At 58.4% G+C, this 14,385-nt stretch overlaps 1 protein-coding gene across 1 annotated transcript in view; it reads left to right on the top strand.

Moving 5' to 3' along the window:
• Positions 1-14,385, top strand: part of DOCK1 (dedicator of cytokinesis 1) — a 305,731-nt gene that overhangs the window by 108,048 nt on the left and 183,298 nt on the right. The window contains exons 25-26 of the mRNA XM_054728710.1: positions 503-609; positions 14,099-14,226. Coding sequence (XP_054584685.1) covers positions 503-609; positions 14,099-14,226 — 235 coding nt within the window. The remainder of the gene's footprint in view (positions 1-502; positions 610-14,098; positions 14,227-14,385) is intronic.

The following is a 14,385-nucleotide window of genomic DNA, read 5'->3' as shown; positions in this document are numbered from 1 at the left end:
ATTGAGGGCTGTACTGCGTGTAGTGTATGCACCCTCCAGCTGCTGGGGTGTCTACCCTCCCCCAGTGCCCAAGCCATGTTACTGCGGTTCATGCACACGGTTTTGTGTGGATACACATTTTCAGTTCCCTTGGGTACATGCCTAGGAGTGGAAACTTGTCAACATTTTGCAGAACTGCCAATTTGTTTTCCGAAGTGGCTGCACCGTCTTACGTTCCACCAGCGTATTCTGAGGGTTCCCATTTCTCCACATCCCGTCCAACGCTCGTTACGGCCTGTCTGTTATACGTTAGCCGTTTCAGTGGGTGTGAAATGAAACAGCAACATTTTAAAGGGTCATTTTTTGGGACAAGATTTTTGCCCCATATTGTATAATGGGCGTTCGCCAGCATTCTGGCGGCATTGAATGACCCCTGAATGACCTTGCGTCTCCACACTGTCTCGTGACACTTGGGACCATTTAGCTGCATTTCCCTAAACCCTTTTCTTGTTCTTTCTCACAGCAAAATGTTTACCGATTTCATCCTCAACGTCCCCGTGGGCCTGCTGACCATCCAGAAGCTGTACTGCCTGATCGAGATCGTCCACAGTGACCTCTTCACGCAGCACGGTGAGCGGAGCCCTGAGCGGCCTTACACTGTCCCATTAGTCGCTGTCGGTAGGCCTTGCCCCTTCCGGATGCGCTGCTCCGTTCGGGAGGAAGTGGAGGCTGCACCCAATTAAAACAGCTCCCTTACGAGACAGGAAGATGGAGCCCTTACAGGGAGGGGGTCACTGACATGTAGCTTAGGCCATAGATCACGAGGAGGGCGGGCAGAGCCTCCGGTTTGCCATTCAGGTGCGCACGGCGCCCCGGCAATCAGCGGGCATTGTCGCCTTCGGGATGCTGATTGTCTGTCCGGGGAGGCAATCACTCACTTCTGTTGGGAGGATTGCAAAGAAGAACCTCACGTTTTCTTTAAACGTAGACGTAACGGTTCTGTCTTATCCTCCGCTTTGCATTCTCGGACGGGTTTTCTTCCAGCCCTGCTCCAAGTAATAATGATTCCTCCACGCACTTAACCCGAGGAAAGCCTTACCGTTCCCCGCATTACCTCCCTACGCCTTCCACTACTCGTTTTCTTTCTTTTTGGACCGACTGAATTAGTATGTTAACCTTGTCAGGCGGTTTTCTTGAAAGCGTAAAACCTTTGCATAATTCCATCACCTTCCTCATTTGCTGGAGGCAGGCGTGAAACCTGTCGAGGGACGTTCTGGCTGAGAAACACAGCTTGGTTCTGCTCCATGTGGTGCGGACACAGGGCTGCTGCCTGCATTTTCCTGCGTCCTCACGCTGGGACGAGGGGCTGGGGCGGCCCACGCCTGGGCCTTGGGGATGTCCTCACAGAGGTCCTGGCTGGGCTGACAACCAGAGTGTGTGTGGCTCGGTCCTTTGTGCCTTCTGGGTCACTGGACCTGCTGTTTGCCTGCCCTCTTTCATCTTACTTCCTAACCCAACTTTGTAAAGTGCACTGGAGCCGCCCTAACTGGTGTGGCTCAGTGGATAGAACGTCGGCCTGCGGACTGAAGGGTCCCAGGTTCGATTCCGGTCAAGGGCATGTACCTTGGTTGCGGGCACATCTCCAGTAGGGGGTGTGCAGGAGGCATCTGATCAATGATTCTCTCGCATTGATGTTTCTAATTCTCTATCCCTTTCCCTTCCTCTCTATAAAAATCAATAAAATATATTTTTTAAAAATGCACTGGAGCCTACACTTATAGCTAAGCTCAAGTTCAGAGAAAATGTGAAGACTTCCTCTGGGTGTTCTTCTGGAGGAAAAACATCAAGGCAAGAAGAGGACAGGATTCTTCAAAAATAAAAAAAGAGAGAGAGAGGAAGGAAGAGGGAGAGGGAGAGAGAGAGAAACATCAATGATGAGAGAGAATCATGGACGGGCTGCCTCCTGCACACCCCACACTGGGGATCGAGCCCACAACACAGGTATGTGCCCTGACCAGGAATCAACCGTGATCTCCTGGTTGATAGGTCGATGCTCAACCACTGAGCCACACCAGCCGGGCCTTACTCTAGTTCTTTAGCCCAGTGGTCACCAACCGGTGTTCCGTGGACCACTGGTGGCCCGTGAGGTCTGAAAGGTCGGCGGCCGCCGCTTTAGCCCATAGAAAACTTGAGGGAAAGTTCCTGTCTATTTCTGGTGATGATGTCGACCAGGTGTCACGTGCTGTCTTTCTCTTTCTCTTCCTATTTCTGTTCTCATTCTTGTTCTACCAGGTCCTTTATCGCCGACCGACGCAAAGCCTGTTTCGGAAGTATGCCCCATGCAAATAAACATTTATAGCTTTTATTAAGCATTTATAGCTTTTTATGAAGCAATAGCTTTGCTTAATAAGGAGTTACCAGGATACATAATTCTGTAGGATGCGTTGCATCTTTTTTTTTTTTTTTTTTTTATATATTTTATTGATTTTTTACAGAGAGGAAGGAAGAGAGATAGAGAGCTAGAAACATCGATGAGAGAGAAACATCGATCAGCTGCCTCCTGCACACCCCGCACTGGGGACGTGCCCGCAACCAATGTACATGCCCTTGACCGGAATCGAACCTGGGACCTTTCAGTCCGCAGGCTGACACTCTATCCACTGAGCCAAACCGGTTTCGGCGCGTTGCATCTTTTTAAGCACCAAGTTGTATCTTTTTAACAGCAACTTGTACCCACCAACATAGTAAGTGAGGTTGTATGAAATATGTGAATTCAAAGTATCCTGGGCTAAAGGAGCCAAAATTAGCCTGAAGCTCCACGTGGTACAAGCTGCTCCACAGTCGCTCAGCAGGTGAGGTCTCTAGGCCACACCTGAGAGCCCAGTGTGCCTGCCCGATGCCCACTGCCCGCCGGGAGGGGATCGGGGCGCACTGGCTGCCACCGGGAGGGGATCGGGGCACACGGGCCGCCGGGAGGGGATCGGGGCTCACTGGCCGCCTGGAGGGTATTGGGGCGCACTGGCCACCTGGAGGGGACCGGGGCGCACTGGCCGCCACCGGGAGGGGTTCGAGGCGCACTGGCCGCCACCGGGAGGGGTTCAGGGCGCACTGGCCGCCACCAGGAGGGGATCGGGGCTCACTGGCCACCGGGAGGGGATCGGGGCTCACTGGCTGCCGGGAGGGGATCGGGGCGCACTGCCCGCCGGGAATGGGCCCCCTCACTGGCTTTGCGTTCTAGGCCTCTTCCTGGGTCGGGGACACGGACAGCCGTCTTGCTCTCACGCAGGCTCCCTGCCTCGTTCAGGCCGCCGGCAGCCTCCGAGCTCCTGGTAAGAACCGACTTCCCGTGGGAATCTCCCGGGTGGTCTGTTCTCACCAACACGTCGCGCTCCTGCTAAACGGCCTCTGCCGCCTTTGGTGACAGGCTGAAAGGCAGACCGTCTCCCGGTGAGATACGCCGGCTGTGATTTTCTTGCTCTGTTCCATTTTGGTGCTAATTTCTAAAAAAAAACGTTCGTCGGCTGCCTCCTGTGTCTGTTTCCCGCGGACCCCGTCAGAGGAGCGCCCGCATGTGCAGGGTCTGAGAGGTGGCTGTACCCAGGTTTCGCTGCCCCAGCTACCGCCTGCGCCAGCCCCAGGAACCTCCTCCCGGGCACGTGATCAGAGGGCACCGCCGGCAGCTCCCGGGCTGCTCGGGGGCGGCCCCGGGCGGGTCTTTGCTCCGCAGCCTGCGTCATGCCTCGTGGAAAACACTCCCTTTGCTCTGCGGCATTTCCTTCCATCTGCCTCCACGTCAGGGACCTCGTAGTTTCCAGCGTCTCGCTTCCAGGGCAGGGCGAGCTGGTCCGTGCACCGAGCTGGCGGTGACTTCTGTGTCTGCACGTGCCCCTCTGCAGGAGAGCCCCCGTCCCCCCAACCCCGCGCAGGTGCCAGTCTGCGAGGCTTGGGGCGCCCGGCTGCTTCCTCCTCCTCCCCCTGCTCCCCTGTGCCGCTCTGAAGGTCACGGAGCCCGAGGACGGCCCGGCTGAGGCTGTCGGGCTGCAACAGGAGATTGTCTTGGGCACGTGGGCTTGTGTCTGGCGCCAGCCCGCGGGGACTCCTCGCTGCTGCCACTGCCCCCCTCTGCCCCGGGTGTGCCCGTGGACATGCTTCCTCTGGAGCAGTTTTAGGAAATTCGGGTTGTCTGCTTTTTGCTGCGCATCCTCCTACCCCCCAGTTCGGTGGGAAGGGGAGGGAGGGCAGCTCAGCCCTGGCTCTGGGTTCAGCACCGCTTTCCATGAACATGAAGCAACAGTTCAAACCTGCAGACCGTGGGAACAGGGTCACAGGTGTGCGTGTGGCCATCACGTGTGTGTGTGTGTGGCCATCACTGGGCCTCCACGTGTTCGAGCGCTGGCCGGTCTTATTTTCCCTGGAGATTGGGAAGCACGTCTCCGCCACCCCAGCATCCACGAGGGTCCTTCTCCCGTGTGTGGGGGTTCCGAGTGGATGGCGTGTTTCGGGAAACGGCGTGGGCACGGGGCTGGTCCCCTGCCGGTGTGGGAGCTGACCTTGCATGTCCCCGCGCTGGCTCCGGGCCGCATGCAGGGCCTGCGCCTCGTTAGCATGCGGGGCACGCGGGCCCGTGAATGGGCGGTGATGGCTTCCGCGCCTCTCGCGATGTGACTTGACTCCCTGAGAGCCGCTTGGAAAGATTATGGCTTCACACGGAAATGACTCTCCGCGTGATCTGTGGTGGGGACGGGCAGGCTTTCCAAGCAGGACGCGGAGACGGGCCCTCAGAGCGGCCGGTGTGTGTGGGCAGCTCTGTTCCCAGGGGGTCAGGTTGCTGCCCGGGGATGTGACAAAAGCCGTGAGAATGACAGCTTCGATCCTGTGGTAGGAGTGAGGAGTTTCTTTGCCATTAAATTAAAATAAACACTGGAAGGCCAAGGTCTAGGATTTGTGATCACAAAATGTTTTGCATTAATAGCATAGAAATTGGAATAAAAGGAATAATCTGAGGTCGCCGTAGCGTAGAAATTAGTCAAGAGCATTGGGCTTGCAAGAAGCCATTGCCCCCAGGTGCCCTCCCCACGTCCTCACATGCCCTCCCCCACTTACCGCCCCCGTGCCCCCATGTGCCCTGCCCCACAAACCCTCCCCCATGTGCCCCCCACATGTCCTCACATGCCCCCTATGTGCCCTCCCCCAGGTGCCCCACACATGCTCCCGCAGGTGCCCACCCACATGCCCCCATTTGCCCTCGCTCCCTGGCCATCCGCTCTCTCCCTGGCCATCCCCTCTCTCCCTGGCCATTCTCTCTCTCCCTGGCCATCCCCTCTCTCCCTGGCCATCCGCTCTCTCCTTGGCCATCCCCTCTCTCCCTGGCCATCCCCTCTCTCCCTGGCCATCCCCTCTCTCCCTGGCCATCCGCTCTCTCCCAGGCCATCCCCTATCTCCCTGCCCATCCCCTCTCTCCCTGGCCATCCTCTCTCTCCCTGGCCATCCCCTCTCTCCCTGGACATCCCCTCTCTCCCTGGCCATCCTCTCTCTCTCCCTGGCCATCCCCTCTCTCCCTGGCCATTCTCTCTCTCCCTGGCCATCCCCTCTCCCTGGCCATTCTCTCTCTCTCCCTGGCCATCCCCTCTCTCCCTGGCCATCCCTTCTCTCCCTGGCCATCCGCTCTCTCCCTGGCCATCCCCTCTCTCCCTGGCCATCCGCTCTCTCCCTGGCCATCCCCTCTCTCCCTGGCCATCCCCTCTCTCCCTGGCCATCCGCTCTCTCCCTGGCCATCCCCTCTCTCCCTGGCCATCCCCTCTCTCCCTGGCCATTCTCTCTCTCTCCCTGGCCATCCCCTCTCTCCCTGGCCATCCCCTCTCTCCCTGGCCATCCCCTCTCTCCCTGGCCATCCTCTCTCTCCCTGGCCATCCCCTCTCTCCCTGGCCATCTGCTCTTTCCTTGGCCATCCTCTGTCTCCCTGGCCATCCCCTCTCCCCCTGGCCATCCGCTCTCTCCCTGGCCATCCCCTCTCCCCCTGGCCATCCCCTCTCTCTCTGGCCATCCCCTCTCTCCCTGGCCATCCGCTCTCCCCCTGGCCATCCCCTCTCTCCCTGGCCATCCTCTGTCTCCCTGGCCATCCCCTCTCTCCCTGGCCATCCCTTCTCTCCCTGGCCATCCCTTCTCTCCCTGGCCATCCGCTCTCTCCCTGGCCATCCCCTATCTCCCTGGCCATCCTCTCTCTCCCTGGCCATCCCCTCTCTCCCTGGCCATCGGCTCTTTCCTGGGCCATCCCCTATCTCCCTGGCCATCCCCTCTCTCCCTGGCCATCCCCTCTCTCCCTGGCCATCCTCTCTCTCCCTGGCCATCCCCTCTCTCCCTGGCCATCGGCTCTTTCCTGGGCCATCCCCTCTCTCCCTGGCCATCCCCTCTCTCCCTGGCCATTCTCTCTCTCCCTGGCCATCCGCTCTCTCCCTGGCCATCCCCTCTCTCCCTGGCCATCCGCTCTCTCCCTGGCCATCCCCTCTCTCCCTGGCCATCCGCTCTCTCCCTGGCCATCCCCTCTCTCCCTGGCCATCCCCTCACTCCCTGGCCATCCGCTCTCTCCCTGGCCATCCCCTCTCTCCCTGGCCATCCGCTCTCTCCCTGGCCATCCCCTCTCTCCCTGGCCATCCCCTCTCTCCCTGGCCATCCGCTCTCTCCCTGGCCATCCGCTCTCTCCCTGGCCATCCCCTCTCTCCCTGGCCATCCGCTCTCTCCCTGGCCATCCGCTCTCTCCCTGGCCATCCCCTCTCTCCCTGGCCATCCCCTCTCTCCCTGGCCATCCCCTCTCTCCCTGGCCATCCTCTCTCTCCCTGGCCATCCCCTCTCTCCCTGGCCATCCCCTCTCTCCCTGGCCATCCCCTCTCTCCCTGGCCATCCCCTCTCCCTGGCCATCCCCTATCTCCCTGGCCATCCGCTCTCTCCCTGGCCATCCGCTCTCTCCCTGGCCATCCCCTCTCTCCCTCGCCATCCCCTCTCTCCCTGGCCATCCCCTCTCTCCCTGGCCATTCTCTCCCTGGCCATCCGCTCTCTCCCTGGCCATCCGCTCTCTCCCTGGCCATCCGCTCTCTCCCTGGCCATCCGCTCTCTCCCTGGCCATCCGCTCTCTCCCTGGCCATCCGCTCTCTCCCTGGCCATCCGCTCTCTCCCTGGCCATCCGCTCTCTCCCTGGCCATCCCCTCTCTCCCTGGCCATCCCCTCTCTCCCTGGCCATCCCCTCTCTCCCTGGCCATCCCCTCTCTCCCTGGCCATCCCCTCTCTCCCTGGCCATCCCCTCGCTCCCTGGCCATTCCCTTGACACTATCCTTCCATCCAGCCAGCAGGCACCCTTTACAGAGGGCTCATCATAAAACTTCACTTGGGTCCGATTTCTGAACAATACAGAGCTTCTTACCACTGTCGGCATAACGAGCTTAAATTACTTTCCTCATTCTTCGTTTCAAGGTGAATGATTCTTCCCGCTCTGAAGCCGAGGGAAACGCTCCGTCTTAATGGCGGGGACATTAGTTACAGCAGCCCTTCGAGATCCGAGGGCACAGGCCTCGGCCCCCGAGGGCACTCCTATCAGGGAATATTGAAGCCAGAGCGCCCGGCTCCTTGATGGCGATTAGATCCAGGGTAGGGGATTTATCTCTCCAAAAAGGACCCTGTTCCTCAAATCCCTGGGCTCTGTTTTACGTGGTAGAAGGAAAAGCGTGTTTAACGGAGACCTAGAACAAAATAGAGTTTAACGCTTTGGCCCATAAACATCAACATAAAACCTCTTCCGCTTCCCCGCGGCGGGAGACGGAGAGACATGTCTCTTTATTGAAAGGAAGCTGAGGCACAGAGCTGCTCTGTGGCAGTTTGGTTAACCTGATGGATGTGGCACCGAAAGAGAAATTGGGGTTGGGACCACCCGGTGTCGTAATCACTCGAGGGACCTCTCGTACATCACTCGGGGTCCTCCGGACAGTGGTGCTGACGAGGTCTAATGAGCGTCACCAGCGGCGAGCCCCAGAGCTGGTTATGTTAAATAACGGTGGGCCGTGACCGGCATTTCCCCCTCTTCCATCTTCTCGCGCCCGGAGAACGTTTTAATCTTCATCTGGAAAGTGCTGTCCCTTCTTCATCCCTCATTCTCCCTATCAGGCCACATCTCTCATTACAGGTGTGTCTGAAAAGGCCATTTGTTAGAAACGGCGCAGCCTTTTAGAAATGGCTTATTGAATTCCGGAGGGTGAAGTCCATTTCAGTTTCTTAATTATCGCCATTCCAATTCCATTATTATTCGTTGAACACCTACCCTGTGCCCAGGACTGTTTGTTAGCAAGTCTAATTCCTCTGACAGGGCTTCAGAGCCATCCACTTAAGAAAAACAGTAGAATTAGAAAAGAGTAATTCTCTTAATCTGCAGATAAGGGCCCAGGAGTTAAGTAACTAGTTCCAGTCTGTGAGGAGCTGGGGCAGGGAGCTGTCCGCTGCCTTGGTGCTGATTAAGGGGTCCTCTTGTCACAGATCCATCACCTACTCTTAAACTGTTTCACACCCACCATAGGAGAAGTGCATTCTGGAAACGGATTCACTTCAAACGCCATATGTAGCAAGACAAATGATCAGTATGCAAATAAATAACACACAAGTAAATTGAATGTAAACGAATCACGTCGTGTTGTGTTCATGTGCTCATGGACTTTTCATAGCTTCTCTCTTGCCTTGGTGACTGGGGCATTTTTCATTGCTTTGCCGCCTCGCAGTTACCATCCCGTGGCCCTGGTTCCTCAGAGCTGGAGGCAGATCTCCTTGTCTCTGTTCATGTCAGCACTCGCCCGAGAGGGGCTGAGGATCTTCTGACCAGAACACGGATGGCGGTGCCACTTTGGACAGGAATCGCGGCACAGGGCAGGGCAGTTGTGTGACACACGCGTTCTGAAAGGAAAGAGCGGCCTGCCTCGGGTGGCTCGACTGTTTCCTCCTGGCACTGTTGACAAACATGACTTGTTGCATTAAGAAAAATTTAATTTGCATTGGACATGTAAAGATACCAGGATCGTACATGTCTACACGCATGTGCACGTGCATGGATCCGTTGCCCTGAGGTGCTCTGGCTCAGGAGCAGGCATCAGGTCTGGCTCAGCTGCCGTTCTGGGGTGCCGTCCCTGTGTGTCCCTTCCCTCCGGCTCCGGTGCCCACATCCATGCCACGTGGACATAACTGGACGGTCCTTCCGGTCCCTTCCATGGCTGGCCCTGTTTTGTGCATTTCTGTTGCCTGAAGTCTTGCATGGAGGGAAGAAGTCACTGGAGGAGCAGATTGAATCATGAGGACACGGAGTTCTTCGACAGTTGAAAAATAAGACGGCTGTCTGGGAGAGATGAATAGCAAGCGCCCCCATGTATCTGGCTCTTCCTGTGTGATCCTCATCCAAAGCGTTCCTGTGCCGCGCAGTCCTGTGTAACAGGCTCAGGTTATTAAATCACTTTATGGATCATTTGTTTAATGTGACCCAACTAAAAATTAAGAAGCACATGACTCAGTGTTCATAAAAAAAAATGTTTTAAATGAACAGATTTATTCCCGTCTTTGCATCTTGCCGGAATGTAGAGCCGTCAGGAGGTTGTGGACGGATGTTCCGCGTGGACGCTCACAAGCTCATGATGCCTGTTGAATACCTTGGATAAAGATGAGCGTTTTTATACTCTGTGCCCATTACCAGGGCATTCATCATCGGGGCCCCAGCTCGCACAGCTGAGGGTGAGCAGATGCCGCGTTGCTGCTGCCTGTGATCACAGTGGGTCACGCTGGAGGGGAGGGAGCGTGGAGGGGGTCCGGGGGCTGCAGGACCTCCGGTCCCCACAGCTGATCTGCGTGGAGTCAGCCCGCCAGGCTGCCCGCCTCTTCCAGGCCGCCGGGACCGCTGTCCTCGCTGGTCCTGCGTCCACAGGTTATGTCTGTGCCTCGGCTCACAGCTAGCGGCAGCGGTCAGTCCCCAAGTCACAGACGTGCGATGGCGGGTCTGCTCGGGGATAGCGCCGCCTGGCTGCTGCTCTCCGCGCTGCACACCAGGCCTCGGAGTGAGCGATGGCCCTCGGGGTCTGTGACATCTGCCTCCTGGCGCGCTCCAGACCGCGCAGCCTTAGCAGCCGGGCGCGAGCCGCATCTGTCGCTTAAAATGTTCCGGAGGCCGCGGTTAAACACAAGTACAGGATCATTGCTGAGACTAATTTTAATAACACACTTTATCGGAAGTATCATCGCGACGTGACTTCAATCTGAAAGTCGCTGAGGGCGTCCGTCACCTTGTGTTTTCCAAGTCTCTGAAATGCGGTTTTACAGCCCGGGTCAGTCTGGGTGCTCCCTTTTCTTTTTCTTTCTTGTTTAATGTATTTTTATTGATCTCAGAGAGGAAGGGAGAGGGAGAGAGAGAAAAACATCAGTGATGAGAGAGAATCATGGATCGGCTGCCTCCTGCACACCCCACACTGGGGATGGAGCCCACAACCCGGGCTTGTGCCCTGACCGGGAATCGAACCGTGACCTCCTGGTTCATAGGTCGATGCTCAACCCCTGACCCACACCCGCCAGGTGCTCCATTTTTATCAGAGGTACTTGATCTGTATTTAATAGACGTTTAATACAATCGACCACAGAGAGGAAGATTTACATACCCAAGTTGTTCACAATAGTTGTTCCCAGAATTGAACCGAGTCCCTTTTTCACATTGAAATGTAAGTGACTTACGAGTCAGTTCAGTGAAACATGTCCCTCCTCAGGGCACTGCCCGCTGGCCCCGAGGTGGGCAGCTCCGCTCACGGCCTTCGCTTCTTGGAGACGTGCGGCGGGAAAGGCCGACGATAACGTTGTTCCTGTTACTGTAATGGAAGCTGCGGTTATTGGGTGCTCTGTGTGCCCCCTACACACATTGCCATGTGATTCTCACAGCACCCCGAGGGGGAACAGCAGCCTCCCCATGTTGCAGATCAGCAACATCAGGCGTGGAGCGGGCTCAGTGACTTCCCCAGACCCAAAGCCCAGCGCGAGCGGCTGACCTCTGCCCTTCCTGACGCCAGTGGCGGCCGCCCCGAGGGCGCCGAGGAGCTCCCCGCGCCCCGTGGAGACCAGGCTCTGGCCGCTGGCCGTTCTCCACGCGGCTGTCTGTGACGGTTTGTTGGAAATACACGGCTTGCTTCTGTGTGTGATGGTCAGATTCCCAGGCCATCTGCTTGGTGCCTAGAGGGACCATTGACACAAATCATCATGGAGAAACGACATTCTGCTCAGGGGGAGGGGCGGGAAGGGCATTCAGGACACTGAGCTGGGGCCTCGGCGTGTGACAGGAGCCTCTTCCTTGCCTGCGTGTGGTGTGTGCATGTGTGTGGTATGCGTGTGAGTATGGTATATAGGAATGTGTGTGTATGTATGAATGTGTGTGTGTGTCTATTGAGTTTGAGTGTGTCTCGTGTGTCTGTCTCGAATGTGTGTGTGTGTGTCTGTGTGTATCTCTGTGTACGTGTGTCTCTCTGTGTGTGTATCTCTGTGTGTATCTGTGTCTGTGTGTGTCTGTATCTGTGTCTGTGTCTCTGTGTGTCTGTGTGTGTTTGTATGTGTGTGTGTTTGCGTGTATCTGTGTGTGTGTCTATGTGTTTATCTCTGTGTGTGAGTGTGTGTGTGTCTGTGTGTGTATCTGTGTGTGTGTGTATGTGTGTGTGTGTCTGCATGTCTGTGTGTGTGTGTGCGCATGTGCGCATGCTCACTGAGGAAAAGAGCTCTCTTCCCGGCCAGACGGAGCTGCCTGGTTCCGTTGCCCACATTCATTTTTCATCCGGAAGCCGCCGCGCACCTGCTCCGTGGCGAGGAGGCCTGCGTCCAGGACAGCCTGTTCCGTCCTTGGGAGACACCCGAGGCACAGCAGCCTCCGAACGAGCTCTCTCTGGCCTTCCTGGTGACCCAGTTTCCCTGGCCGGCGTCCAGGCTGTCAGACGGCCGTGTGCAGGCCACGTGCACGCGTGTGAGTCTCGGTGTATGTGCAGGGGCTGCTCGCACTGATGAGAAACAGGCCTCTCTCACGGAGACGGCGCCCCAGTAGGGGAAGCGGATGAGAGGACCAGCGGCACCTCCCAGAGGAGCAGGGGCCGGCATCCGGGGCCCCTTGGAAGGACTCTGGGGTGCTGGGCCCTGTTTCTGAGGGGGGCGGCTGCCCCTCTGTCCCTGGAGGCCTGCCTGAGATGCCGGGGGTGCTCAGTGCAACCTCCAGGGAAGCCTGGGCACCGGTGACCTGGTCCTGGGGGGGGTGGTCCGGGCCTGGAGCTCCGTCCATGGCCTGGGAGGTGTGGCTGCTTTTCAAACCTTGTCCTGCTTCCCCATCTCCCCCTCCCCCCATCCCCTCACCCCCGTCGTCTTGACCAGCTGGTGGGGGGGTGGGGCGGGGTGGATACTGAAAACGTCCAGGTTGTAACGCTCGAGTTTTAATGTCCTCGAGGGGCTCAGACAAAGAAATGTCATTACATTGACAAAGCGGCAGTGACGCTTCCTGAGGTTGTGTTGTTTCTCGTCAAGAGAGGCCGGTAACAGACAGCTCTCCCCGCTGGGCCTGGGCGGCGTCCCCCAGGGAGCCCGACTGGCCGCCAGCGTCTCCCACTGAAGATGGACAGGGCAGCCGTGGCCTCCTCACCCCGAGTAATCCTGACAAATGACACCAACACACTCAATTACCTCTGAGAGCAGCCAGGTCCCCGGCAGCTCGGCCAGCGTGACGGGTGAATGGGGCGGTGAGGGATGGCGTTTGGCCGGGGCCCTCGCCAATTTGGCTCAGTGGAGAGAGAGCATCGGCCTGCTACCGAAGGGTCCTGGGTTCGATTCCGGTCAAGGGCACGTGCCTCAATTGCAGGCTCGATCCCCGGTCCTGGTCAGGGCGTGTGCAAAGGCAACCAGTCAGTGTGTCTCTCACATCCATGTTTCTCTCTCTGTCTCTCTCCCTTATACTCTATCTTAAAATCAATGAAAAAATATACTCAGGTGAGGTTAAAAAAAAAAAGGGGGGGGGATTGGCCGGGGCATGTGGGCCCCAGAGCCTGAGCAGCCTCTTCCGCCAGCTCTGAGTGGGGAGCGGGGTTCCTCGATGTGGCAGGACAGGGCACGGACACCTCCCCCAGGGCCGCCAGCCCCCAGGCCTCTGCCTCCCTGGGTCCCTGCTGAGCTTTCCGGAGCGGCCTCGCCCGCTTCCACGGCGGCTGTGTCCTTCGTCCCGTTGTCCCGTTCTGTGCACCTGCTCAGATCTTCGTGGTCCTGCCTGCTCCCGTGAGGCGTCCTGGCGATTCGGCGTCGCCGAGGAAGGGCAGTGGCCGGGCTGGCTGGACAGCCCAGACCTGGGGTACACGGAGTGCGTATTGGGTAGGGGGGGGATGCCCTGAATTTGTGGGCACAGCACAGAGTCACAGCTCCCGCGGTGTCTGTGTGTCTGGGTGCACGCTGTGGGAGATGTGTGCTTGCAGGTATGTGGTGATTCCGTCTTTTCCGCGGGGGCTGCGATCCAGGACCCCGGTGGAGGCCGGAAGCCTCGGAGAGAGCCGGACCTTAAGGGAGGCTCGGGAAGGGAGTCACCGCAGTAACTGACGGTGAGACCCGAAGTTCTAACGACGTCCCGTAGCCAAGGTTACGTGCGCGTGGTCTCGCTCCGTCCCAAAACCTCTCGTGGTTCCGGGCGGACAGCGTGGCTACGCTGGGCGAGGGGCTGGCTCGGTCCCGAGGGACGGAGCAGCAGGTGCGGGACTTCATCCTCCTCCTCGGAAGAGCACGCCGCTTAAAACGTGTCAATTGTTTCTTTTGGGGAATTTCCCACTGTTTTCGGCCGCGGCTGACCCCCGGTGACTGAAACCGCGGGAGGCGCGGTGGTGGACGAGGGCGCTGCGGCGTGTGCGTGATTGGTGAGCTGCGCGGAGACTCCCGTGTGCGTTCCTGCACAGGCGCGTTTTGTGTGCGAGTGACTCACGTGGCAATAGGAGGCGTCCCTCCTCGTCCAGTCACCTGACCTCCCCCGACGTCGGTGGGCGGCGTGTACGTGGGACGTCCTGGAGAGCGGCGCCCCGTGCGGCCCTGCTGACCGGCGCCCCTGTCCCCGCAGACTGCAGGGACCTCCTGCTCCCCATGATGACGGACCAGCTCAAGTACCACCTGGAGCGGCAGGAGGACCTGGAGGCCTGCTGCCAGCTGCTCAGCAACGTGCTGGAGGTGCTGTCCCGCACGGACGTGGTGAGTGGGCGCCAGGTGCCGCCGGCCCCGCAGGCCCCGCCCCGGATCCACCCAACCCCACCCGCAGGCCCCGCCCCGGATCCACCCCAGCCCCACCCGCAGGCCCCGCCCCGGATCCACCCCAGCCCCACCCGCAGGCCCCGCCCCGGATCCACCCCA

Source organism: Eptesicus fuscus, chromosome 17, assembly GCF_027574615.1.
Source record: "Eptesicus fuscus isolate TK198812 chromosome 17, DD_ASM_mEF_20220401, whole genome shotgun sequence".
Taxonomy (NCBI): domain Eukaryota; kingdom Metazoa; phylum Chordata; class Mammalia; order Chiroptera; family Vespertilionidae; genus Eptesicus; species Eptesicus fuscus.
Note: the sequence above shows the minus strand (reverse complement) of the source record. Positions and strands in the feature narration are given on the sequence as shown.